Source organism: Pelophylax lessonae, assembly GCF_965119305.1.
Source record: "Pelophylax lessonae genome assembly, chromosome: 1".
Taxonomy (NCBI): domain Eukaryota; kingdom Metazoa; phylum Chordata; class Amphibia; order Anura; family Ranidae; genus Pelophylax; species Pelophylax lessonae.
In genome coordinates, this window is record NC_138768.1 from 178,304,453 (window position 1) to 178,331,688 (window position 27,236).

At 41.3% G+C, this 27,236-nt stretch overlaps 1 protein-coding gene across 1 annotated transcript in view; it reads right to left on the bottom strand.

Moving 5' to 3' along the window:
* TMEM232 (transmembrane protein 232) overlaps positions 1-27,236 on the bottom strand; it is a 288,164-nt gene that overhangs the window by 228,169 nt on the left and 32,759 nt on the right. The window contains exons 3-6 of the mRNA XM_082243125.1: positions 18,087-18,192; positions 14,457-14,614; positions 9,305-9,404; positions 4,790-4,917 (exon numbers count right to left, since the gene is read on the bottom strand). Coding sequence (XP_082099251.1) covers positions 4,790-4,917; positions 9,305-9,404; positions 14,457-14,614; positions 18,087-18,192 — 492 coding nt within the window. The remainder of the gene's footprint in view (positions 1-4,789; positions 4,918-9,304; positions 9,405-14,456; positions 14,615-18,086; positions 18,193-27,236) is intronic.

Genomic DNA, 27,236 nt, shown 5'->3' on the forward strand with positions numbered 1-27,236 from the left:
AAGCCACTGCTACGCATATCTCAGACTCCACCCACCACCCCATATATACACCTCATGAAGTGGAAGAAAGAAGGGGACTGCCACTGGGAAAGGGGAACCGGTATGATGGTGGGCTCCAGGGGCCTCCCAATGTGCGGTAAGTTCCCAGCTGTAAGCAAAGTTCATCCAGTGGTTGACCTTGTATATGTTATCTCGGCTTATAGGCAAAGAGGCCACCACTTGTAAGTACTTGGTGACTGGTCTTCACACCCGCAGTTGATATATGACACAGCTTGCGGCTCAACCACTATTCACTCTGGCATACAGACATAAAACTTGATTGATGGCACCAACACTTGGATGGAGTCCTGTGGGAATAAAATGTGGCAAGGACACGGCAAATGCACGGCAGGACAGCAGCAAAAGCAGACTTAGGCAAAGCAGACGGACATGAAGCAATAAGCAGCAATAACATGCATGTGGTCTGGCAAATGTAAAGTTCTCCAGGTCCAGGTACCCAGTCGGTCAATGCACCCAAAGGGTTAATCATCACCTGTTGCGGCGAGTAAGACAGTATGGAATGGGTGATTGTATGCCACAGGTGGATAATGTAGGCATGCGTCAAGACTCAGGACATGTGCAGCCAGCCACTAAAAGCAATGTTGCAGAGGGTATGTCAGCAAAACAAACAGGCGTCTTGTCACATAGAGCAGCCGTTTACTGACCGTGAAAGTCCTGTTGGTCTGTGTTCCATACACCGATTGCCAACCAGTCCGGGATCATCCAGCAACGATCCTGCCGTGGTGCCAAGTTCCACTTCCAAGGTGTGGAGGTATGCCGATGTGTCCGCCAGAGGATGTGGGAGCTTCCTGCCCATCAACGAGGGTTTGGCGCCAAGCAGCCGATGGAGGTTGGAGCGGTCCGTGTGACGATCAGGGTGGAGGGTGGAGTCCGTAGCGCAGCAGCGTGTGACGTCGACGCGTTTCGTGTGACGCAGCACGCTTCTTCAGGACAGTCTAGGTTATCGTGGACATACACACTAGACAGTCTTCAAAGGCTGTGTCACAACAGAGACTGCGTCACATTTCAGGACCTGTAAAGTACTCTGCAGCAAACTAATACAGTACACAGTGTCTGGGAAGAACCACAATCAGCCAAAGTTTTCAGTCCAACAGAGTCTTGGTACAGCTTCCAAAGCTTCGTCAAGGATTAGCCAATACATATTGCTGCAAAAGGAGCTCAGCTCAGTAGCATAACAATGAATGTTGATTGAAGGAAATAAATTAAGAAACTTTTCTTTGCAGAGAAATGCCGTCCCTCCTCCTAGAACACTATCAAAAAATTGAAGCATGATAGCAGTGTGGAGGGAATATGTCTGGCTGGCCAACAGCTTTTTTTTATTTAAATATAAAATACACTGCACTAAAAGATAATGTAAACTAATATAAACATGTTCCTAATGCTGCTAAATCATAAACAAAAATGTACTTAAAAAATATATTTTAAAAGATGATGTTTCACCTTTTTTAAGTAGCTTTTATTATTTGCCAGTGTCGAGCTCCTTCTAAAGACAGCAGTATAACCCAACTGTCTATGAATTACTATAAATACTATGTACCTTAATTAGTTCACAGAGATCATTGTGTAAGGTGTCTCAATTGTACTTAAAAATACTCTACCATGATTACTCTACATGTAATACAGTCCCATGAGTAGCTTACAACCGATACAGATCCACAACCAATACAGATATAAGGAATTCTGACATCTTGCTGGCTTGTATTTAATACATGCTTGCACTGAAGATTAATCGAGTCAGGCAACTATCAATTAAGAAGGATCCCAGCAAAGGCTGATCCAATATTTTTTCTCATAACAGGTGAGCTTTAACTTTTTTAAAAAAAACAGCATGTATCACTTTAATTTAAACAGTTAAAATAGATTGCATTAAAAAATACAGATACACAGGAACTGGCAAAAAAATGACTACATCTATTATTTCCTCTATATGCAATCTGTCAATGATCGGTACACCTTTTTTAAAGGGTTAGGCCCCCTATTATTAACATTTCACTTTTGGATTGATGTTGGTATTTGATTAACATATCTATATATATTTGATTGTCTCCAAAGAACAAATATATTTCTGTAATTTTTTGCCATATTGTTTAATGTTTCACATACAATTAGCACAGTCATTTCTTATAAGATAGGAATTTATATATGTATCCAGGTACTGGGCTACAGCAATATGGAGATGAAGACATTGCCCTGTATTCTTCTCTTCCTTTACTGAGATACTGATGCTATGCTGCACCATCCTTCTCTGGCCAGCAAGGGGAGTGTTAAAGCCAAGTAGGCCCATAGACTTCTATGCAGAGTGCTGAGAATACTGGGAATTGTAGTTTAAGACTGAACCCACATAATTACTACACTATAAAAGTTACACTAAAGATCCAAATAGATACTGTGAAGCAGGAGTGGAGAGATGGTTTTTATTAAACTGTCCTGGAAAGTTTTTCCTTTTGGCACTGAGGGAGTTAGAGAGAGAGCACCTCTGTCTGAATTTTCACCTGCCTGCTGGAGACCATGCCAGGGAAGTTCCAAGCCTAGGACTGGGGGCTACCCACACCACAGCACCTGCACTGCTGCCAAATGAAGACTAGAATGCCCCTCACCCTCTGCTTCCCACAGTTGATCACCAGAGGCTTTTGGGGAGAGACTAAGCGTCCCCCTTCTACAGCGAGAGGTCACCACAGCATTCCAGGAACTGGCCATCCATTTCTGAATCCACTAGCAGGAACTGAGCCTGTCAGAGAAGGACAGCAAGTGTACCTAATTCATATCGCACCCATACTTTACTCTATATCACCCTTACTCCAAACCTAAACTGCACCTATCCCAACCCTATACCCCATTATACCGAACCTTTTTTGACAGTGCAATGCACTCTGGTAGTATAGTTCCTGCACTCGGCTAGTCCATTTTGCTGAAATTTCATTGCACCAACTTAAAATGGTACTCAGTAATTTGTATGGACCCCATGTGCTTGTATGCATGTCTGACAATGTTGGATCGTATCCTGGGGTATTTCCTCCCAGGTCTGGACCAGGGCATCACTGAGCTCCCGAACAGACTGAGGTGCAACCTGACGGCATAAGATGGACCGAAACATAATGTCATAGAGATGTTCTATTGGATTTAGGTCAGGAAAGCGTGGGGGCCATTCAATGGTATGAATTCCTTCATCCTCCAAGAACTGGCTGCATACTCTCACTACATGAGGCCAGGCATTGTCATGCACCGGGAGGAACCCAGGTCCCACTGCACCAGCTTAGGGTCTTACAATGGGTCCAAGGATTTCATACCGATAACTAATGGCAGTACGGGTGCCATTGTCTAGACTTTAGAGGTCTGTGCGTCTCTCCATGAATATGCCTCCCCAGACCATCACTGACCCACCACCAAACCGGTCATGCTGAACAATGTTAAAGGAAGCATAACATTCTCCACGGCTTCTCAAGACATGTTCACATCTGTCATATGTGCTCTCATCTGTGAAAAGCACAGGGCACCAGTGGTGGACCTGCCAATTCTGGTGTTCAATGGCAAAAGCCAATCGAGCTCCACAGTGCCGGGCAATGAGCACAGGGCCCACTAGAGGACATTGAGCCCTCAAGCTACCCTCATTAAGTCTGTTTGATTGGTCAGAGATATTTACACCAGTGGCCTGCTGGAGGTCATTTTGTGGGCTCTGACAGTGCTCATCCTGTTCCTCCTTGCACCAAGGAGCAGATACCGGTCCTGCTGATGGGTTAAGGACCTTCTACAGCCCTGTCCATCTCTCCTAGAGTAACTGCTTGTCTCCTGGAATCTCCTCTATGCTTTTGAGACTGTGCTGGGAGACACAGCAAACCTTCTGGCAATGGGACGTACTGATGTGCCAACCTGGAGGAGTTGGACTGCCTTTGCAACCTCTATAGGGTCCAAGATTCGCCTCACGCTACCAGTAGTGACACTGACCCTAGCCAAATGCAAAACTAGTGAAAAACTGTCTGAAAAGAGGAGTAGGGAAAAAACTGCCATTGGCCTCCACCTGTAAAACCATTCCTGTCTTGGAGGTCGTCTCATTTTTGCCCATCTAGTGCACCTGTTGGTAATTTCATTAACACCAAAGCAGCTGAAACTGATTATCAACCCCCTTTGCTACTTAACTGACCAGATCAATATCCCAGGAGTTTAATTAACTTGATGCTATACTCTGATTAAAAAGTGTTTCTTTAATTTTTTGAACAGTGTATATAACTTCAATCTCTCTGTTTTAACTTCACCTTACTAATTTGATGATTTGATACCAAGTCCAAGTGTATTAATAAAATCGTTAAAGGGATTTCATCTTTAAAAAAAAAAAATGCTCTAGATCCTCTGTTTAGTAATAGCAAAGTAGACCATTCTTTTATTAGTTCCAGAAAATGCCAATGTTTGAAAATCTAATGCTTGAATGTGACCATTCAAATACATAATTTCTTCAAATACCAATTTATTTGAGTGCACAGGATTAGCATGCATAGATGACATAATCAGCAGTGAAAATCTACTGTAAAACTTTCAAAGATAATTTTAGAAATGATCACTTTGCATACATTTTCATAAAAGAGAAGTAGTTGATTAAAAAAACAAAAAAAAAAATAAACTAGTATATTGTTTCTGGGCAATTGCTGCCAAAAGGCATGGAACTGCATACAGCAGGTTGAAAATAAACTTATTTTAGGTTACACTTTCTTGTAGAAACACTAAATGACAATCTCACCTTTAGCAAATTGTTTGTTTCCAGGTCAACCTCTAAGTCACAAATGGCTTCTCCAACTTTTAACATTATGTGCACAGACAAGAGAATATTTGGATACGATTCATAAGAGGCTTCACATGTGGGCAAAGCTGTAAAAAGAAAACTGTACTTTTAATAAAAAAATACCTATAATAAAACAAATGCCTAGGGCAAAACCTGATAGAACAATCTAATGTCTGAGAAGATCCTTTAAAGCAATCTAAAGGAAACAGTTTTCTATAATCAAAGCAACTAAGTGTGAAAGGCTCCCCAGCATAATTAGACTGAAAATATCTAGTCTACCCACAGACAAGCTGAACAGCAAACCACTTTTTTCTTACATCACAACACAGAATAGGAGGAACAGGACTGACAAACATAGCCCAGAGGGACCCATGTGTGTACTGTCACCCTCTGGATTCAGAGCGGTTACATGGCAGGTATCCCAGGCATCAACAAAGTCACTGGCTTAAACTGTAAACAGACAGCGACAGTAGTGGAAGTACACAGCTGGCAAAGCACCAGTGCACACATAAATATTGTGTAAATGTACAGTACAGTATATATATCTACACATACACCCTTTATTTTCTATAGAGATTTAGAAATAGATGTAGATATGTTTATTGTTTTGCTATGCAAAAGAATGAACCAGAAACCTCCAAACATTCACATTATAACATGTTATGCGAAGTGAATGAAAACATTTTATATCAAAAAGAACGTCAATACAGAATGTTTTTCTTGGTTTTAGACAGAGTGGGGAAGGATTGGATCCCATTTCAAGCATTTATCGCTATACGGGGCTTTGTTAGAGAGATCTTGCAGTCAGGAAGTGAGAGGAACTCTCCAACAGCAACAGTAACTTTCCCTACTCTACAGCAACAGTGTAGTAGGGAAAGAACAGAACACCTGTAAGATTTGTATTTCTGTCTGTATACCTGTTTCAGATTTTCTCTTACTTCCTGTTTAGTAAAACAGGGAAAGAAAGGAAAACTTTAACAGTATAGTAGGGAAATTTGCTCCAGTCTGCCTCCATGCCAGCCAATCTGCTCCAGTCTGCCTCCACGCCAGCCAATCTGCTCCAGTCTGCCTCCACACCAGCTGATCTGCTCAAGCCTGCCTCTATGATTGCCAATGGGGTACATCAGCCTCTGACATTCTGATCCTGATGACCCAACTGCTGATCATCTGCCTGCTCCCCAGCCTAATGGTTCTCTGCTTGCTGCCCAGCCTGATGAACCTCTGCCTGCTGCCAAGCCTGATGTGCCTCTGTCTGCTGCCAAGCCTGATGTGCCTCTGCCTGCTGCCCAGCCTGATGTGCCTCTACCCGCTGCCCAGCCTGATGTGCCATTGCCTGCTGCCCAGCCTGATGTTCTTCTGCCCGCTGCCCAGCCTGATGTTCCTCTGCCTGCTGCCCAGTATGGTGTGCCTCTGCCCGCTCTCGAGCCTGATGTGCCTCTGCTGGCTGCCGAGCCTGATCCAGTGCCCGCTGCCGAGCCTGATACAGTGCCTACTGCCGAGCCTAATGATTCGTTGCCCACTGCCCAGCCTGATGATCTGGTGCCCGCTGCCCAGCCTGATGATCTGTTTCCTGCTGATCCATTGCCTGCTGTACAGCCTGATGTCCAGCCCACTTCTGATCCCCTGACCAATGACCAGCCTGATTTTAATGATCCTCTATTTACTGCCCAGCCAGGTTCTACTGACTTTGTGCCTACTGCTCAGCTAGCTTTTATTGACCCTATTCCTGCTTATTCTATCTTCAGTTGCTTTGGTTGGGTCCCTCTTACAGTATGTTGCTCCGATGGTGCCAAAGCCTGGTGGTCCGGACATACCCTTCATAATTTGTAGCTACGTTTGCCTTCAGGACCTTGGTAGCGGTGAGCTCCAGGGGAATGGCAGACTACCATTTGTGCCTTGCCACAACCTGTATGCGATTGCCACAACCCCAGGTGCATTAGGGAACCCGTGTTGGGTAACCAGTGCCTTGGGGAAACCTAGATGGTTGTTGATGTGCAGAACAAATCTTGGAAACCAGGCAAGCTACACGGTTGTATCCAGACATTCTGGTGTCAGAGTTCTGGTGTTGTCACATGACCCCAGGGCTAAGATTGTGGATGACCCATGGTACCCCAGAGTTTGGATGCGTACTGTCTTGAGGGATCAAATGTCATCTGTCTCTAAGAATCTGGCCAACAGGATACCTAGCCAGTTGCCTAACCCCAGTGGTGGGGTACCTAGCCAATCACCAGACCCAGGCGGTGGGACACCTAGCTTATTGTTGGATCCAGGCAGCAGGATGCGAACCTGCCACTTCTTTGGCCTATAAGACATTTTCCCTCTGGACATATGAGGCAATGGAGTATCTTTTATGGACTCCATCAGCTATGGCTGGTTGGTGCCCCCCTAGGTTACTCCTTAGAGGGGGGTACTGTCAGGGAAGGGGTTACCTGCGGCTGGCACTGTGGCTCCCAGATCTATAGGCTGCAGTTCTGGTGTCCACCAACGGTTGTCCCTCAGCAGCCAGAAGCTGACATCATCTCATGCAATCAGTCATCACCTGATGCTGGTTGCAGGAAGTGTATTTAAACCCTGTGCATGCTCTTCCTCACTGCCTTGGTGTTGTCTCCATGTGCCCCTGACCTGCATTTCTGTGTTCCTGTGTCCCTTCATCCTGATCCTGGACCCTGATCCAGACCCTGCAGCCTGATCCCTTCCTACCTGCTTACTCGGTCCCCTGTTACCCTCTCCCTGTCCTGTCTTGCTCCCAGCTCCCTCTACCATGTATGACCCTGGCTCTGTTATGATTACAATTTGTTTATCCGGTTTTCTGTATATACTTGGTTTGGACAGTTGTTCATCGTGTGTCACTATTGTTGATTTTCTGGTTTGATATACACAGTGTTAGTTTACTGGAGGTGTGTTTACATTTGTGTTATTCACCTATTTTAAATAAATTATATTATTCTACACTTCACTTGTGCCTGATATTCTCTGTGGCAGTCCACACATTTCTGGTGACACTTGTTACGGACACCTTTCCCCCTCAATCTAAAACAAATTAAAAACTTTTGGACTTGACATAGATTTTAAAGCGTTTTAAAACTCAGAATTTGGGGTATGGTAACAAAAATTGCACTGCAAATATGTCTGACATTTGCACAGGTTCCACAAATCTTCACTGTAATTTACTTAAAGGAGTTGTAAAGGCAGAAGGTTTTTTTCCAAATGCATTCTATGCATTAGGATAAAAAGCCTTCTGTGTGCAGCCCCCTCAGCCTCCCTAACAATTACCTAAGGTCTCTCTCTGTCCAGCGATGTCCACAAGTGTCTTAGCTGACTGAGATTCTCCTTCATTGGCTGAGACACAGCAGTGGTGCCATTGGCTCCCCCTGCTGTCAATCGAAGTCAGATAGCCAATCAGGGGAGAAAGGGGACGGGGACAGGTTGGGGCTCCGCATCTGAATGAACACAGGGAGCTGTAACTCAGCTCGGGTGCCCCCACAGCAAGTTGCTTGCTGGGGGGGCACTTGACAGGAGGGAGGGGCTAGGATCACAGAAGAGGGACCCGAGAAGAGGAGGGTCTGGGCTGCTCTGTGCAAATCCACTGCAACAGAGCAGGTAAGTATAACATGTTTATTATTTTTATAGGAAAAAAAAAACAAGACTTTACAACCACTTTATTATGCTTATGTCTAGGATAGTCAAGCACCATCTAGTGGTAAAAAAGTGGTATTTCTTCTGATTCCTTCTAGATTGCACTGACAAACCTAGGAAATAGATGCATTAAACAATTACAGTGAAGATTCATGGTGCCTGTGCGAATTATTGACATATTTGAACAGCAATTTTTTTTTTTTAAACATAGGCACCTTTTTATTGATCTCAAATAGGCAGGCTTTAGGAAGCATATCTGGGGGTGTTAGAATAACTATTAGCTCTCTACACTAGTAAATAGATGTCCATGCTTAGATTTGCTGACAGGTTCAGAAGCAACTGCTACCAAATTTAAATGACGATTTTAGAGCTAAAATCCTCATCTGCAGTGCATAGAGGGTCAGTTATAGATAATTTTACTGATAACATCTATGATCTACAATTTCCAAGCAAATACATGTGCAAAAACAGCTTGGGGCTTTAGGCTAAATCACTGAGTGCTGAATTACCCATTGAGGAATGGGAAAGCTAGATGTGTGGAAAATCAGATTTGATCTGGTGAATACAAGTGCAGTGAATGCACTTTATAACTAAAGCAAACAATCAGATGGTATATAACAGGGAATGAGCAACTGTAGTCCCAGTAAGTAGGTAGAAAGTTGTTAGCATTTTTTAAATGAAAGTAGGAACATCTGTACATAATGTCTATAATATATTACAGGGCCAAAGCAAAATAAAAAAAAAGGTATATTAAACTGATCCTAACCCCACACAAAAAAGACATTCATTTGTTTTATTTTCCATTACATAAAGATAAATTCCTCCTGAGAAACAAACCTTTTAAGTAAATGTATAGGCTATCCTTTTGTTCTTCAAAATGTTGCAGTTTCCCAAGGAGATGAAAAGAATAAAGCCTTAAAAATGACACAAGTCCAAGCTGTTGGTAGAATAAAAGGTTCATATGAATTTAATAGAAATAGCCTAGAAGCTTAATATGTAAATCATCACAAATAATACGGTCTTCACAAAACTATTTTGATATAGGAATTTTTATGACTCTAACACAGTGTTTCTCAACCTTTTTTCAGTCGAGGCACACCCCCAAATTATGGACAGTCTCGAGGCACCCTTTAAAATTATGGACAGTCTTGAGGCACCCAATCCTAAAATGTAAAAACTATTCTAACAGTTTTATATAATGCAGCAATATCCACACACATAGGACTCCACACACATAGGACGCCCAATGTTAGAGGTACAAGTTGGTACTGACTAGAATTCCAATGTTTCTCTTTTTCCCCAGTTTTTTTCTATCGCTCAGCTAATGTGACCCCAAAACTTATGGAGAGAAGCAGGGGAGGGTCAAACAAGCATGCTATGCAGGCGACTGACATCCTCCTTATCAACTGATGATGTCATTCGTCATTAGCAGGGCGGCAGCTAGAGGGTCGTAATGGTGCACAATGAAAACCTATGACTTTAAGTAAATAAAAGTCTGGCTTCATCCACCCACTGACTTGTATACAATTTTTGGGAAATTTTTAGGGCATTTTGCTGAGGCACCCCTGAGGAAACCTCAAGGCACACTAGGGTGCCTGGGCACCCTGGTTGAAAAAGGCTGCTCTAACAAATGACACACTGGAATAAAATGTTCAGGTTCACCTGAAAGCATACAAAAATATGAAAGCCTAATCTCAAAAACAATCAATTCAGGGATCACTGTAAGGCCTTGTATACATGGCTGAATCTGAGTACCTCACGATTTAATTCATTTTTAATAATCAAACCAAACTCATCCATCCGTCTATGTCTCCGAACTTATTTTGCTGAGAAATCAGTTTTAAAAACACACCCTAGCATTTTTGGCTGTGACCATCCTGAGTAAGGGCAGATGGCTCATATAGCATTTACTTCCTGGAACCCATTTTCCTTTAGCTCAGGCATGCAGGAGGAGGGTGTGCTTAGCTGAGAAAAACATATACAAAAAGCATGGGCAACAGAATAGGAGAGAATTGCCCAGGGAAAGCGCCATATATTGGAGCCGCAGGGGTGTATATATATATGTGGGTCAAAAAAAGATTCCAAATAGATCTCTTAAATGATAAATAAAGTAAACAAATTTTATTACATCAAAAAATTCAAACAGATTATTAACAATGTCCTGACGAAGCTGAGGTTATCAGCGAAACGCGTAAACATTACGCTACCAGGCAGCTGTGGCTGTTTGAAGCTGGGGCTCTTCAGCCCATGAGCTGGGCTGTTAGACTACCACGGATGCTGCAGCTATTTTCCCTGTGGCCAACTGTTCCAGTCCCTTATTTTGGGTGGACAATGGACCTGGTGGTATTACATGCGGTAAACCAGATGGTGGAAGCTTGATGGTGGATTGCAGCTGACTTTCAAGGTGTGTGGTGAAGCTGGATGGACGGCGTGTCACGTCATGCCTGTTGCAGTTATGCGGTCTATGGCGTGTTGCACAATAGAACTCTGCACCTATATGCTGGCCTGACTGCGGATGGAGTGACTTGCAGCTAGTCCCTTTGAGAAATGTATTCCCACCGCCCGTTTTCTCAGCACGCGATCCACCCAGCCACCCCTGAATTGAGGATCCCCATGGTCGTTTGAACTATACCATCCTGCATTCAGGCTTGATACCTGTCTGGTATTTAATTGTCCTCCATGTCTTGGCCTTGGGTGTAACTGTGAATATACTTGGAAGCGATTCCCAATCTTCCTTTGGTTTACCAGCATTTTCTGCCTAACCTATGAGACTGCTTACTAAGTTTATGGAAATGATCAGTTCAGTCATATTTTACTTCATTTGACTATATATGTCTTATGCATCCATGTACTACCCAGAATCTACATACTAGACTACGGTACTTAGTTTCATTTTCATTAATTTTGTCATTATGGAAAGTTCATTCATCTGTGCCGATTTTTGGTGTTTGGCGTCCCCCGTGCTACATGGAAGCTGGCTCCACTTTATTATACCCTCCAATATTCACTGTCTGATTCAATTTGGATTTGACTTTATAGTTTTTGTTTTGGTGTGCCAGGAGCATCACGGTCTGGTGTACCATACACCTGACGATCTACATCGGTTCATAGAGGTCATCCCTCCTTTGGCTCTTGTTATTAATCCATTCATGTCCCTGGTGTTATCTCCTGCTGGCTGATGGGGATTTGTCCCTGGCCCGGCCCGGTGCGGCTTCTCAGCTTCCCATTGTGCTTGCGGGGATAGCCGCCGGACACGAGCCGGGATTGCATTCCTCATATATGCTGGGCGGCGTCTGTGTAGCTTATTGCTCGAGATCTGAAGCTCCATTTTTGATTTGCCTCAATCTCAATCCATATGCAATTTGCTCCATTGACACTGTATACCATAGTCTGTGGTTTGCCAATCCCGTCCGATTCTCAGTTTGGATGTGGTCAATCGGTTGCCCAATCACATTGGATGCCCCGTGATCACCTCCAACTGGGTGCTGATCTGCTCCGATTGGTCCATTTCTTTGATTTAGTGGACCGATCGTTTATTTATTTATTTTTTGCATGTTTCAATTTGTTACTTGCTCTATTTCATTGCTCCTATGACAGCTGCAGCCCGCCTGTGCGTATGTGTTTTGTTTTTAATTACCACGTGGTTAATTTTTAATATAATGTTTTGGTGAGGTGGAAGGTTTTTTCATTCCATTGTTAATAATCTGTTTGAATTTTTTGATGTAATAAAATGTGTTTACTTTATTTATCATTTTAAGAGATCTATTTGGAATCTTTTTTTTGACCCACATATATATACACCCCTGTGGCTCCAATATATGGCGCTTTCCCTGGGCAATTCTCTCCTGTTCTGTTGGCCATGCTTTTTGTATATGCTGTTTCTTTGCCATATGAGCCCCGCTCTTCATGTCCATTATTGAGCGAGTGGGTAATTTTTTTGCAGTATTTTTGTTTATCAGTACCTTCCCTCCTTGTTACATTTCTTGTTTATTAGCTGAGAAAACCCCTCCTCCTATCCTGAAGACTTCTGAGAAGTGTGATATCTTTGCATAGGCCTGGACACCAAGTAGTAATTAAGGAAATGTAAAAAAAAAAACTGTTTAAACTAGTAAATATAATATACTTTCCTATGCATTTACTAATGCTGGCAACATATGGATTAAAAATAGTCAATGTTGATTAGGAGAGTTTAGTTCTCCTTTAAGGTATTTCAGAACAATATCATATTATAGCCATTAGATGGAGCTGAGAAGATCACATTACATACAATAAGGTGATCATTTTTTGCGCCTGTGCAAATGCTTAAGACATCCGTGCTGAGAATTTTCTTATACATAGCCCCAAATCTGTATTTTCACAGGAATAGACAAAATCATAGGGATGATAAAGATTTAGTATGACAGTTAAAGCTATGCAACATGTAGGCTATATCCCCTGGCTTTATATACAAAATGTTCATGTTTCATTAGAAGATGCTCTGAAATATTTACGCTTTGGACTAAACTGTATCATGCACAGTAACTGATTATACAATGCTTCTGGAATAATATTAAACTAAAATCTAATTTGTTTTTCACATTGCCAAATGTTACAAATGAATTATTTTTGCCAAAAAGCCAACAATAAGTCCTCTTATAAAGAAGAAGCATGTTTTGCATGAGCTTCCTAGTTCCTGTTTTGCTCCATTCAGTGAACATATTACAACCAAAAGAACTCATATAAGATAACAAATTCTGCACTGATATCAGAAAAGCAGCCGAAGAGTGTTTTTAGCCATGCACTATGTGTACTAAAAATATGAATAAAATGGAAGATTATTAAAAAAAGGAAATGTATTGGAATAAATGTATTACTTATTTATTAAATAATATTTAACCACTTAAGGACCGCCCGTCGCAGATTTACCGTGGCAGGCTGGCCCTCCTGCGCGAACCGACGTAGCTCTACATCAGTCGCGCGCCTGCAGCTAGGGGGCGAGCGCGTGCCGCCGGGGGCGAGCGCATGCTCCCACCCCCACTCGGCAGTGAGGACTCCAATGCACGGGCCTGCGGCTTCAAATGCCGCCGGGCACGCGCAATCGTTCCCCGCTGAGAGAGAAAGGCGGTCAGCTACTGTAAGCACAGCTTACTGTTCTTCTCTCTGGAATGATCACAGAGAGCCTGTGATCCTTCTATATAGGATCACAGGTCTCTGTGATCCTTCTATATAGGATCACAGGTCTCTGTGATCATTTCAAAAGCCAAACCCCCATACAGTTAAAAATACTCCCCTAGGCCTACATTTAACCCCTTGATCACCCACTGTGTTAACCCCTTCCCTGCCAGTGTCATTATTACAGTAACAGTGCATATTTTTAGCACTGATTACTGTTGTAATGTCACTGGTCCCCCCAAAAGTGTCAAAAATGTCAGTTAGGGGTCCGATCTGCCCGCCGTAATGTCGCAGTCCCGCTAAAAATCACAGCTCGCTACCATTACTAGTAAAAAAAAAAAAAAAAAAAACTATAAAAATTAAATAAATCTTTCCCGTTAGTAGAAGCGATAACATTTACGCAAACCAATCAAAATACGCTTACTGCGATTTTTTTTTTACCAAAAATATGTAGTAGAAAGCAAATTGGCATAAAATGTTAAACAATTTTGATTTTTACATTTTTTTGGGGAATGTTATATAGCAGAATGTGAAAAGTATATATTTTTTTTAAATAATAAATAAAAATCGCAGAGGTGATCAAATACCACCAAAAGAAAGCTCTATTTGTGGGGAAAAAAGGACCTCAATTTTATTTAGGTACAACGTTGCATGACTGCGCAATTGTCCGTTAAAGTAATGCAGTGCCGAATCGCAAAAAATGGCCTGGTCATTAGGGGGCAAATCCTTCCGGTCCAGAAGTGGTTAATAAATACATATTATACACAAAGATAGGTCTAATATCTTTTATGTCACCTATATTAATTTGATTTGGATTATAGAGAGATATACTGTATACCTTTGAAAGCTTGATTTCACTGGAATACAGGTGTGGTTTCTGAACTACGTCACAACATATTCCATACAGAACTGATTCAGCAATGAAAAACAACAAAGGGATGTGGTCTTGATTAAGATCAGCTTGATCCATTGAGAGAGTAAGGATATCCAAGGCCTCTAGAAGAAAAATGGTTTAATTAGGAAAAAGAAATATACAGGATATAGGGGTCTATTCACCGAAAAATAAATACTGCATGAATGTTTGCCTTAAAATAACTCATATGGTGTTTATCGCAGACATACTGTAGTCAATTCATTAAAAAACATACGTCATTTAACAAATACATTTATAGCTATGTTTTGGAATATTTAGCACTTAAAATTAGCAATACTTTTGACATTGTTTTTTCCACATTTTCTTTTCCAAAGGCTAACATTGCACTAGACGAAGACTGTTCTGTGAATGAAGGCAAACAGAAATATTGTGAAGCTGTGAAAACATTCTAATGTGCCTTCATTCACCTAATCATCTCCTGGTGAAAGGTTACAAATTATTTATATTCCTGAGCTCAGGGCAGAATATTTCAACTCTGATACTGATTATTTTATTTTATTTTACCTTACTGGTCAGTGCAGATCTCCCTCATTGTTATTTTGAATAATCCTAAAATGTCAACTGCCTGCTCCTTAAAATAACCAACAATGTGTGTTTGTTCTTAATGAACAGACATAAAAGATGTATCTATTTTTTTATTTGTTATTTACCTCACATGAGTCTAAAAATTTGTGGTATTAATACCAAGTTTGACATTTCACTTTGATGAATGGCTATTGCATGTGATATTTCCAAAAAATAACAAACTCTAACATTACATAGGATAACCATTATTCAATTGACCCCACAGCTAGGGGCACAAGCAGAAAAAAAGCCCTAATTTTTTTTCCATTTCCTCCCTGTCTTACACTGTGGTGAAAGATTGGGGTTATTTGGGTCTTGGAGAGAGCCTAACCTGAATTTCCAAAATGCAAGGTTAAAAAGGACCAGTCACCAATGGACATCTGTAATAATCCAAAACTCTGCTCTTGTTAAAATAGTGTAGCCTGAATTTATATGGGGAGGTGTGCTTGGTGTTATTCTCTTGCATTCTCTATTAGTACACCCTTAGGTTAAAGCAGATCTTTGGACCTCTCAAACTAGGGATCGACCGATATCAGTTTTTCGTTGCCGATACTGATATTTTGGCCATCACATATCGGTATCGGCCAATATGGGCCGATATTTTGTACATCCTATATCAGGTTCCGAGACTAGTCTTCTCCTCCTCCAACCATTAGGTGGTGATGTTCATGAAAGGGTAAAATGATGTCACATAGCATAATTCCGTTTACAAATGTTATTGAATATGCCACTCACATATGTACAAATTAAAGATATAAGCAATTCCACATTAGCAGATCTGCTGGCAAATCGGTATCTCTCACCCACTTGCCGTAAGTGATACCCGGGTGATACCACTCCGTTCAGCATCCACTCAATCCTGCTCTGTCTCTCACCCGCTCCATCTCCCACCCACCCGATACCGATCTGTCTCTCACCCACTTGCCGTAAGTGACACCCGGGTGATACCGATCCGTCCGGCATATGATCTCGGAGGTTACGTGCGTGGTCACACCCGGCGTGACCACGTGACCTCTGAGATCGTCATCGTATGCCGTATGGAGCAGTATCAACCGGGTGTAACTTACGGCAAGTGGGTGAGAGACTGATCGGTATCGGCTGGCTGGGAGATGGAGCGGGTGAGAGACAGAGCAGTGTTGAGTGGATGCCGAATGGAGCGGTATCATCCAGGTATCACTTACGGCAAGTGGGTGAGAGATACCGATCTGCCAGCAGATCTGCTAATGTGGAATTGCTTATATCGTTAATTTGTACATATGTGAGTGCCATATTCAATAACATTTGTAAATGGAATTATGCTATGTGACATCATTTTACCCTTACATGAGCAATATTTGGAATATCGGCCTGTTCCGGGGCTGATACAGATATAATCGGCAAAAGTCAATATCGGTCCTCAATATATATCGGCCTTGTCGATAATCGGTTGATCCCTACCTCAAACTCTCTCCCTTGCAACATTTAACAATCCCCCTATTTTTGGTTTATCTTTTTTTTTTTCTTCATTAATCATGTTATGGGCCATCTCCTGTCCTCTATTTTTGCCTAGGCAGAAAGACATACTTCTGGTGCCTCCTTAGATATGCAGTGCACACATCCCGGGAGTCGTCGGCTTCCGTACAATAGCTAGAGGGAGAGGGTGGTCCTGGTACCGCATCTCCAGAGGCTGACTACCTAAACCCAGGAGAGACAGCAAGCTCCTGATGAAATCTGAGAAGAAGACAGTGGTAGGAGACTTGGCACATGTCAGCACATGACAGTAGAACCACACTGGATTTGCTGGGCAGGCAAGTATGTGAATTGAGGACAAGCCAACAATAAATAGGAGGAAATTAAGAAAAAGATTAAGATCTCTGTCTTGGCTAAAAGAGAAGAGTAAGACCGGCCACAGATGGATCAAAATTCCTTCTGAACTGGATGAATTTTGAGCCATCTATGGACACAGGCTAGTTGTACTGAAGTAAATCCATTTATCGACTTCAGTACAACCAGTCTGTCGGTTTTCTTCATGTGACCACTGCCGGCGGCTATAGCTGCCAGCAGCAGATCATTGTGTTCTTAGGATACCTCCCGCTGACAGAATACAATAGGACAGCGGGAGAGATTCCCTGAGACTGACTGTGTTGATAAAGGAATCAAACTATTTTTTTTCCTTCAACCCATGGCTGAAGGAAAGAAAATTTTATATTGTATGGCTAACTTAAGACTTTCAATTTTAAATAAACTTTCGTTAATAATTAAAACAATGTTTGCAATACTCAGGCAAGGCACGGCTAGTAGTAGTTCCAATCTCAGTTTTTTTTTCCCAGCACACAGTATGAACTATTAGCCAACAGTAAAATAGCTGAAAGGTTCTGATTGGGAGATCGGAAAAGATAATTTTCGCTGCACAAGCATGGTACAGTAAAAATAGAATAAGTGGATATCAGAAACTGAGGCAGCTGAAAAATCATCAGAAATGGCAATTAGCAGATTTTTGTCATTACTGGAGAAAATGACCCGTATATAACCAGCACTAGGATTTCCATTTAGCCTGAAAGGAAGGAGCAGGAAACTGCAATCACAGAATGAGAGCATGGATGAACAGCACTTCTGTGAATGGTAAGTATATATCCAATCTCAAGATGCCCACTTGACCCACTCATATAACTTCATTCCAATCATACAATGTATAATCCTGGAGATAATGTACACGGTAAAATTACAATCCCATTGTAAGGCTAAGGCATCAGAAGAAGCATTATCACAACAGGGATGCACTTACAACACAGAGCTAGCCTTTCATTTTATTAGCCTAATGATACAGCTAGCTGACTCCCCACAAAGAGAGCTATATAAGCAGTGGAACTATTAAGGCTATTAGATAAATAAAATTAGAAATGTCCAAGATGAGGAAGAGCACTAGGTTTATGAAATTATCCATTTTCATGGTGTACTCAATCTAACTCGAATAACATAGTAGATGCTTACCTTCCTGAATCTTGCCTTTGCATTGAGCCATTAGGATCAGTTCCTTCCATGCAAGGTGCAGATTTACAGGATATTTAGAACCCTTGTAATTAATTCCAGATCTTCTCTAAAATAAAGATATAATAAACAAAGTGAACCTTCAGTGATATGAGAAAAAAAACTTGCATGCCACATTCCTACAGCAGTGAGATAGGGACAGATTCATAAATGTAAAGGAAATCACAGCATGCTGCTACTCAGAAAGAGCTTTGGGCTTAACATTTCACATATTGTATCTTGTAGTAGCCACATGTAAAATCAATGTCTGGGCATTAAAAAAAAAAAAAAAAAACATACCGTATTTACTACATCTCTTCAATACATTCATATTTCCCCATGTTTTGTCTCTTTAAAAACATTGCAAGTATTATAAAATGCCAGTTGATTCTGTCAGAAATCCAGCCTGCTCCTGGTTCCTGTATTAAGCTGACAACACCGCTTCACTAAAAGCCCAAGCGGTTTTGTCAGCGAAGCTAAGAGCTCTTCCCTGTATGACTATAGAATCCCTTCCCCTTCCTTCCCAGTTATAGAGATTAGTAGATGGGGTGTTTTGTAGTCCAGAAGGGGAGAGTGTAGGTAGAGTTGACATACACTATATTGTCAAAAGTATTGGGACGCCTGCCTTTACACGCAAATTAACTTTAAGGGCATCCCAATCTTAGTCCGTAGGGTTTAATATTGAGTTGGCCCACCCTCTGCAGCTTTAACAGCTTCAACTCTTCTCGGAAGGCTGTCCACAAGGTTTAGGAGTGTGTCTATGGGAATGTTTGACCATTCTTCCAGAAGCACATTTGTGAGGTCAGGCACTGATGTTGGATGAGAAGGCCTGGCTCGCAGTCTCCACTCTTAAGCCCCGTACACACGCACAGATCGTCGTCATACAAATGTTCGTCTTTTCTCCCCGGGATGTCGGTGTCTGTTGAAAAGTGCAAAGACAGCACAAGGACAGCACAAGAATTTTGTCCGCAGACTTCAGCTGACTGCAGAAGTGATGTCATGTAATGGTTAACTTTCCCTGTGTTTTTTATTTTCTGAGCATGCCCAGTCTTGCAAATCTGCGGTCTGTCGGCTGATTTCTGTACTGACAGGCGAACAATCGTCCGTTCTGGTGTCCGCAGACAAAAATTTTCATGTTTGCAAGAAAGACTCTTGTCCGCGGATTGTGTGCAGACAGCTGTCGGAGGCACCATACTAACACGCGTACAATCGGCAGATCTTTTGTCCGCAGACGTTTGTATGACGACGATCTGTGCGTGTGTACGGGGCTTAATTCATCCCAAAGGTGTTCTATTGGGTTGAGGTCAGAACTCTGTGCAGGCCAGTCAAGTTTCTCTACCCCAAACGTGCTCATCTATGTCTTTATGGACCTTGCTTTGTGCACTGGTCCAAATAATTTAGTGGAGGGGGGATTATGGTGTGGGTTTGTGATTCAGGGATTGGGCTTGGCCCCTTAGTTCCAGTGAAGGGCACTCTTAAGGCATCAGCATACCAAGACATTTTAGACAATTTCATGCTCCCCACTTTTTGGGAACAGTTTGGGGATGGCCCCTTCCTGTTCCAACATGACTGTGAACACCTTTGGGATAAATTAGAACAGGAACTGCCAGCCAAGCCTTCTCTTCCAATATCAGTGCCTGACCTCACAAATGCACTTCTGGAATTGATTAAAAAACACTACTAAAATACTGCATGCACTATTTTATGAAGTCATGGAGTATTTTTAGTAGTGAAAGCCTGCAGTCCTTAACAAATAGTGTAAATAGCTGGTTGTTAAGGAGTGGGTGGCCGCCGGTGACCTTAACAACCAGTGAACAACTTGGTTGTTAAGGAGCGAGCGGCCACTACGTCCTCCACAACCTATGAGTCATTAGCTGTCAGAGGGGTTCGCCGCTAACAGCTGAATGTAAACAAAAGATTCATTATGGAAAAAAAAACAGCGTGGGGGTCCACCCCAATCCATACCAGGCCCTTCTGGTCTGGTATGGATTTTAAAGGAGAACCCTATGCCAAAATACAAAAAAAAAAAAATGGCGTAGGATACCCCCCAGAATGCATACCACACCCTTATCCGAGCATGCAGCCTACCAGTTAAAGAAAAGGGGGATGAGCGAGTGTCCCCCCTCCAGAACCATACAAGGCCACATGCCCTGAACATGGGGGGGTGCTTTGGGGGTAGGGACACACCCCAAAAGCACCTTATCCCCATATTGATGAGGACAAGGGCCTCTTCCCCACAACCCTGGTCGGTGGTTCGGGGGTCTGCCGGCAGGGGGCTTGGAATCTGGAAGCCCCCAAAGGGGGTGGGGTCACCCAATGACGTCACTGGTAGGCCCTAACCCATAGTTTATTTAGCAAAAGGAGGCAGAGGAGCTGTCATTCGGTGGGAATAGGCCTCTTTTTTTTTTCAGGATCGGCAGCCGCTGTTTATTGTGATTTACGCTACACCAGGGAACTTTTTTTTTTTTTTAATAAAGGGCTTGCCAAAAACTGCCTCCTGTGTTTATTCACACAACACTTTTTTTTTTTTTTTTTATTTGGTGAATGAATAGTGGTACCATGTACCCCATTACCCAATACTCATTCACATGGGAGGAGGGGGATCTGGCCAGGGTTATGGGGAAGAGGCCATCAACATGGGGACAAGGTGCTTTTGGGGGGAGCAAAAGCACCCCCCAATATTGAGGGCATGTGGCCTTGTATGGCTTAGTAACTACAATGGGGGGGGGGGCAAATTGGGACTTTAAAGGTGCAAATGATGGAGAAAAATCTGAATTCTCAAAAATTGAACATTTTATTACACAAAGAGAAAAGGACAAGACAGGACATTTGATAAAATGTTAAAAGCAAAGGAATGCACTCAAAAATATCAACTCTACATGTTTCGCCATCTTCATAATAGCTTCTTCAGGAGTTTTGCCAGATATTTCTTGAGAGTGAACATTTCTAGATTACAGAAAAAAAGAAACATAAACAATAGAACAGAGGAATGACTACTAGGGCAGAAACCAAAAGGTCCTAAATTTGATGCCCTCATACACTTCACAATTTTAGCACTAATAACCAAAAGTACCTTTATAAAGACCTGACCCCTTTCTTTTGCCGGAGGTGAACACAACTTAGGCGCCAGAGACCAGATGAATGAGGAGGGAGGAACTGAGACATCTAGCCCCTTACAGTTGACCCATAGAGAGGGTGATAGCCAAGACAAGGATGATACGTATTGTTAAACTTTCAGTGCGAAATAGAAATACATTTTTATTATTACAGGTCAAGAATTGTGAACTTTGAGGCCTCCATTGACCTTGCTACATATTGAGTCAAAACTCTTTCAGTTTGAAACACACATTGCGTCCATTGTTTGACATGGTTTTGTTTGCCTGAACTTTGAGATGAGAAGCTGTGTCATCTGCCCCAAAAGGAAAATGTGTTTGACAAACTTTTAAATACAATACTCAGAAAGACAGATAAATAAATCGCTTATCACAGGTGGATCGGCCTTTGGGGGAAAAGGTTTACATAAGACATCATTCCCCTGGTCTTGAAACACGAAAAACCAGAGAGGTCGTAAAACTTTATGTTCAGGCCATGACTCACACAATGGGCGAAACTCAATTTCAGGATAACACCTGTGTTCAACCATACACAATGCAAGTAAACTATTGTTTCCACCCTGAGAAGACAAACAAAACTGTCTGGACAAAGACGAGAATCTGTCATTTATTTACCTAAACACAAACAGGGGGATAAAGTTGTTGAAATCTACACGGAGTCACATAAACATTGTCACTTTGATTGATGAGAACTGCAAATCTCAAAATGAATTTCAGAAAATCATAAATTGATATCTCTGCCCCATCATATACAAAAGGTGTTTTGGAACTATGATGTTATGACAACCTCCTACTGAGAAGTACATTATATTCTATCATATAGTAGTGTCAAATGGTCAGAAATTTCACCCATATTTTATCATCCAGTCCAAATCATAAATGTACTGTTGTTAACATAGTAATCCCTTAAATGGATAATACTCTAATTGGAAACAAACCATGTATAGAAAAAGTTACATATACAAGCTGTTGTGTATCAATATATATAACTGTATATGTATCTATACAATTCTTACTGCTACTAATTGAAGTCTTGGGTTAAAAAGTAAAGTCCAATATATATATTACATAAGATATATTAAATATTAGAATAGTGTTACCAAGATTAATCTTTATTCAGATACCTGGTGGATTAAATGGACGTCATAGATGAGAGCATGATTACATTTTATGTTTTTTTTATAATAGTCTTAAATGGAGAAATTTTAATTAATTTTAATATACTGGTTAACCAAGAGGTGTCACCCTATGACATCACCAGTTAATGAATAAGATGTTCCAACCAATAGGAATAATGTTCCTCCCACTGGGTTTGGCTTATGATAATTTTTACTGCCCTTTTGTTCAACACAAAATAAAAAGAAACCAGAGATGTAATAGGAGACACAACACAACACAACACACATCATATCTTGCCCAATATACATCACACTTACAACATACACACTACTAACAGCCATGCACAGACTCATCTACACAGACGACTCCATTTCAATCTGCCATGTATCTGAACCTTTGAGGGACGCCAAAAGAAGCTCCTCCCTAATTGGCCACCATCTTGGAAAAGCAGCCATCTTGAGGAACCTGGTAACTACTATTCTAAGCTAAGCGGCCATTTTAAATATGGTAATTATGCCTTGCTGTTATTTGATTATTATTCAATATTGTTTATGTACTTCCTTAAATGTTTTACATTTCGTATTTAAAGGGTAACGAAAGTACAATCCCAGCCGTATAAACCATATGTAGATTTTTCTCTAAAGAGATGATTTTTGTTTTTATAACATTTTTAATATCAGATTAAGCGCATTATTTGCGATTTTACGTCTTCCGTTTTGCATGGCTTATTCTCACTTCATCTGCAGTGGAATGACTTTCGGCCATGTGATTCGCAGACTATTGTGGTCTGATTATATAGAATATTAATTTATGGTTCATACTACACCTGGGAAATACATAATCTTGCTTTATTTTACTTTCATCGTTTAGCTAAATATCACATCGCATTTATCGTTTTAAGTTGGTATTTTATGTAAGGTTATCTCTTTGTGTCACTCAAGTATGATCATTTATGGTGAAAATATGTCTTGCGAATAAATATTCTTATATATATATTCCCTACTGTAGACTGTTTCACTAAGATTGGTATATGCTTTTAAAAAGAAATTAACTGGTATAAAAAAAAAGAACTTGGGAAAATTGCGTGGTATACTGTGAGTGTCTGAACAAAATTAATTGGGTTTTTTTCTTAGATATTAAATTATTTGCCGTAATCGGCTGGAGGCACTGCGTCATAATTCTATTGATAGTTCAGACATCGCCTTTTAGTAATAAATTAAAAATAGTCAAATTTTATACCAAAACGCACAACATATTAAATGGAGTTGCACTGCTGAGATATCATTAATTTCTTACATATGCTAATCATAATTTTGATCATGGTGACATAATTAATAACTTTGCAAAAAAAAAAAAAAAAAGAGAGAATTTTTTTTTTTTTAATAATTTTTTTTTTAATTATTTAATTATGAATATTGATAGTAATGCCCTAAAATGTCTACATAAGGTAAGGTTCACGCTGCCAACTCTGGCTAGATGTTAATCCCACAGCCCCAGTAGATTCGGCACAGATCTAGAATATGTAGAGACACCTCTCTGAGTCTAAAATGGTGGTATATGTATAGGCTAGTTGGAGTCATACCAAAATCCTCAGAAAAAGTCGGGCCAAAAATGGGCACCAGACGTGGGTAGGGGAAAACCTGATGTATGAACTCACCGAAAGCTTCTCTAACCCCAAAGACGTCAGGAAGCGTGATCACATACTTTTAGAATCATGGCCAATCTTACTGTATCTCTGTGAGGAACTGCACCATAAGGCTCAGCAAAAAGGAATTTAGTAAAGTTCTAATCTCCACTCCAAATAATAAGAAGTGAGATAAGGAACCTCCTTGAGCAGGTGAAAGTGACCTCTATTGGGACACATAGGTTAAGAGAATGTAGCACGAAACTGTAGGAAATAGTAGAACTGTGGCAGAAGTTGTATTCAGAAAGCTGTAATATAAGCAACCATTTGAAAGAGCAATGTAAACGATTAATGCAAGAAGTAGGAAGTTTTGAGCAAGGAAATGTTTTTTTTTTATTAGTGGAAGTTGCCAAGTAACCAGCAGTTGAAAATTAAGTTGCCGAGTAACCAGCAGTGGAAAATTTATAAATAAATAAATAAAAATAAAAATGTAACAGTTCCAGTAAGGACAGGAATTCATAAATAAATAAATAGGAAAGTTCAAAAAGGTTATGGTGTCCATACAAAAGGGTACTGCTTATCAGTCCTGCATTATAAATCAAATGAAGTAATTAATTAGACCCAGATATGACTCCCAGTCTGATGGTCATGACCCAGACAAGGGGTGAGAGTCAGGCAAAGAGTCCACGTCCTACCCCAGCCATATTCCTAAGATAGGAGGGCAGAAATTGGGCAGCCATACATAACTAGGTATGAGTCATATCAGGTCACCGCAAAAAGACTAGCACCCCTAAAAAGATACCATACACCTCTAGAATTTAAAAAGTTTGTTTTAAAAAGAGTACTGTCCCAATTTTTATTAAGAAAGGGTCCTTAGATATTACTAATCATCTTGAGGCCTACGAAAACAGCCTATCTGTGTTGTGCCTCAAGGATGTAATTTAAAAGTCGACACGCAAAAAAAAAAAAAAAAAACCCTTACGCTGCTAGAGCTGCTATATATAATTTAAAATGTACACAGCACCAAAGACCACTAAATTTTTGCTGTACTGTACTCAAAAGTGCCTAACACCCTTCAATGGAGGAGCCTGAGTACAACTATCCAGAATTTAAAACCCTGTGCTTTGAGGCATCGGCCAGGTACAAAAAAAAATAAGTTTGGCCAGGGACTACAAGTTGGGGTGTTCACTGGAATGGTTGGTAAAAGAGAGCGACAATTTGCACTCCATCCAACAGACCAGTGAATACAAAGAAAGGCATGAGCCTGTCACCAAAATTGTGGCAGAAACACACCTTTCTCCTCAACCTTAACAAAAAAAAAAAATAAATAAATAAATAAAAAAACAAAAGGAGCAAGATTTTATACCGGATACCTCAAGGAGGACACCGGACACCCCACCAATAAGGAGGGGGGAACAGAGGCCATTTTAGGATTTCTTTCCAAGGGGACAGGGCCCAAGGTTTAAAAGAATCTCCAGGGAGCATCCCCAAAGAGCCCAATTCACCCTTGAGGATGGAAATCCTCGCTATGCCAAATATCCTCAACAAAAGGGGGGACCCCACAAATAAATAGGGATTTGCCCGATCTTAGGGCTCCCCAAAATCCTCGGGAAGATGAAGAGACATTAATGCCCAGACCCCGCCAGAACCGAGCAAATGGTTCTGATGGGGATCTGTCCCATCTGTCTGTACCCGAGAGACATAGGCACCGCAGGAGGCGGAGCCAAATATATATAAAAAAAAAAGCCAATAATTCTATTTCTGAAAAGGTTTTTCAGCAGAGTAGATGCCAAGGTGGATCGGATGATCACTTGGGTCACTCAGGGCGCTGTAGCCCCAACTAAAATAATTCCTCTTTAGGAACAAATCTTTAAATGCCCAAATAGCAAGGGATCAGAGGGACACACTGAATGAATGCATAGGAGACAGAGGTGCTAACACCATTTTATCCCCAGGTCACAGTATTAAGGATCCTGAAATCCATACCCAGGATCTTGGTTGTTAGATAATAACTACTCTCCTATTTTTCAGTGGTCACTTCATCCCTCTGACTCAAACAGGTCGCTCAAAACGGTAACATTTCGAAAAATCGCCAATGGCGGTGATACAAGGAGGATCAAACCCTAATGACGTAATGAAGTCAAGAGGTTAAAGGTGGTATTACGGTAACCAAGAAGAATCCTCAATGTCAGGTAGTTTTGTTGCCTACCGTGAATTGCATTGATGCCCCAAAGGGGGGATATTATATATATTTTCTTTTCCTCCCAAGTAGAAGGTAAATTCTAACAAAAATAGTATATTACTGTTCAATTGTTCAATGTGTGGTATCCATGGTGATGAATACGTTCCATGTTAATGAGCCCCAGAAGTCAGTCTCCCCTGGGAAAGGTTGCATATATAGTCTCACCGTCCATGGTGGTCAGATAAAAGGCTGATCACACGATGGAAAAAAAGGAGGACTCTGAGGAAGCTCAGGATACTAACCTCACATTGAAATCCCAACTAAAAGTTATGGCTGAAAACTGTATGTATCATTTTCTCATGGAATCCATTTCCCTTTATAGGACTAAGAGACCCAGGAAGTAAGCAGGAAACCGAGAGTCTGATGTATCTGAGACACCCAAAGGGGGGTACAGTGTGAAGGACCCCGGGATACCCCTGATGGCCAGTCTACCAAGACAAACCCGTCAAGACAGCCAAAGGCAAAAGTGCCCGGAGAAATCCACATTCCACTGGCCAACAGATGATAACCCTTGGATCCACACCTCACTCGGAGTCACCATGCTTGTTTACTGAAGTCACTACACCTACTTGCAGGTGTCTACACCCCATTCAACTATTCCATACCTATCTACAAAGCTGTCAAAGTCCGATTTAAGCCCTATTTCTTCTGAAGTTCTGCCTTGGAAAAATGTTTCAAACGGCTACGGCAATTTTCACAATTTTTCCAAGAGGGGGGATTTGTTAAACTTTCAGTGCGAAATAGAAATACATTTTTATTATTACAGGTCAAGAATTGTGAACTTTGAGGCCTCCATTGACCTTGCTACATATTGAGTCAAAACTCTTTCAGTTTGAAACACACATTGCGTCCATTGTTTGACATGGTTTTGTTTGCCTGAACTTTGAGATGAGAAGCTGTGTCATCTGCCCCAAAAGGAAAATGTGTTTGACAAACTTTTAAATACAATACTCAGAAAGACAGATAAATAAATCGCTTATCACAGGTGGATCGGCCTTTGGGGGAAAAGGTTTACA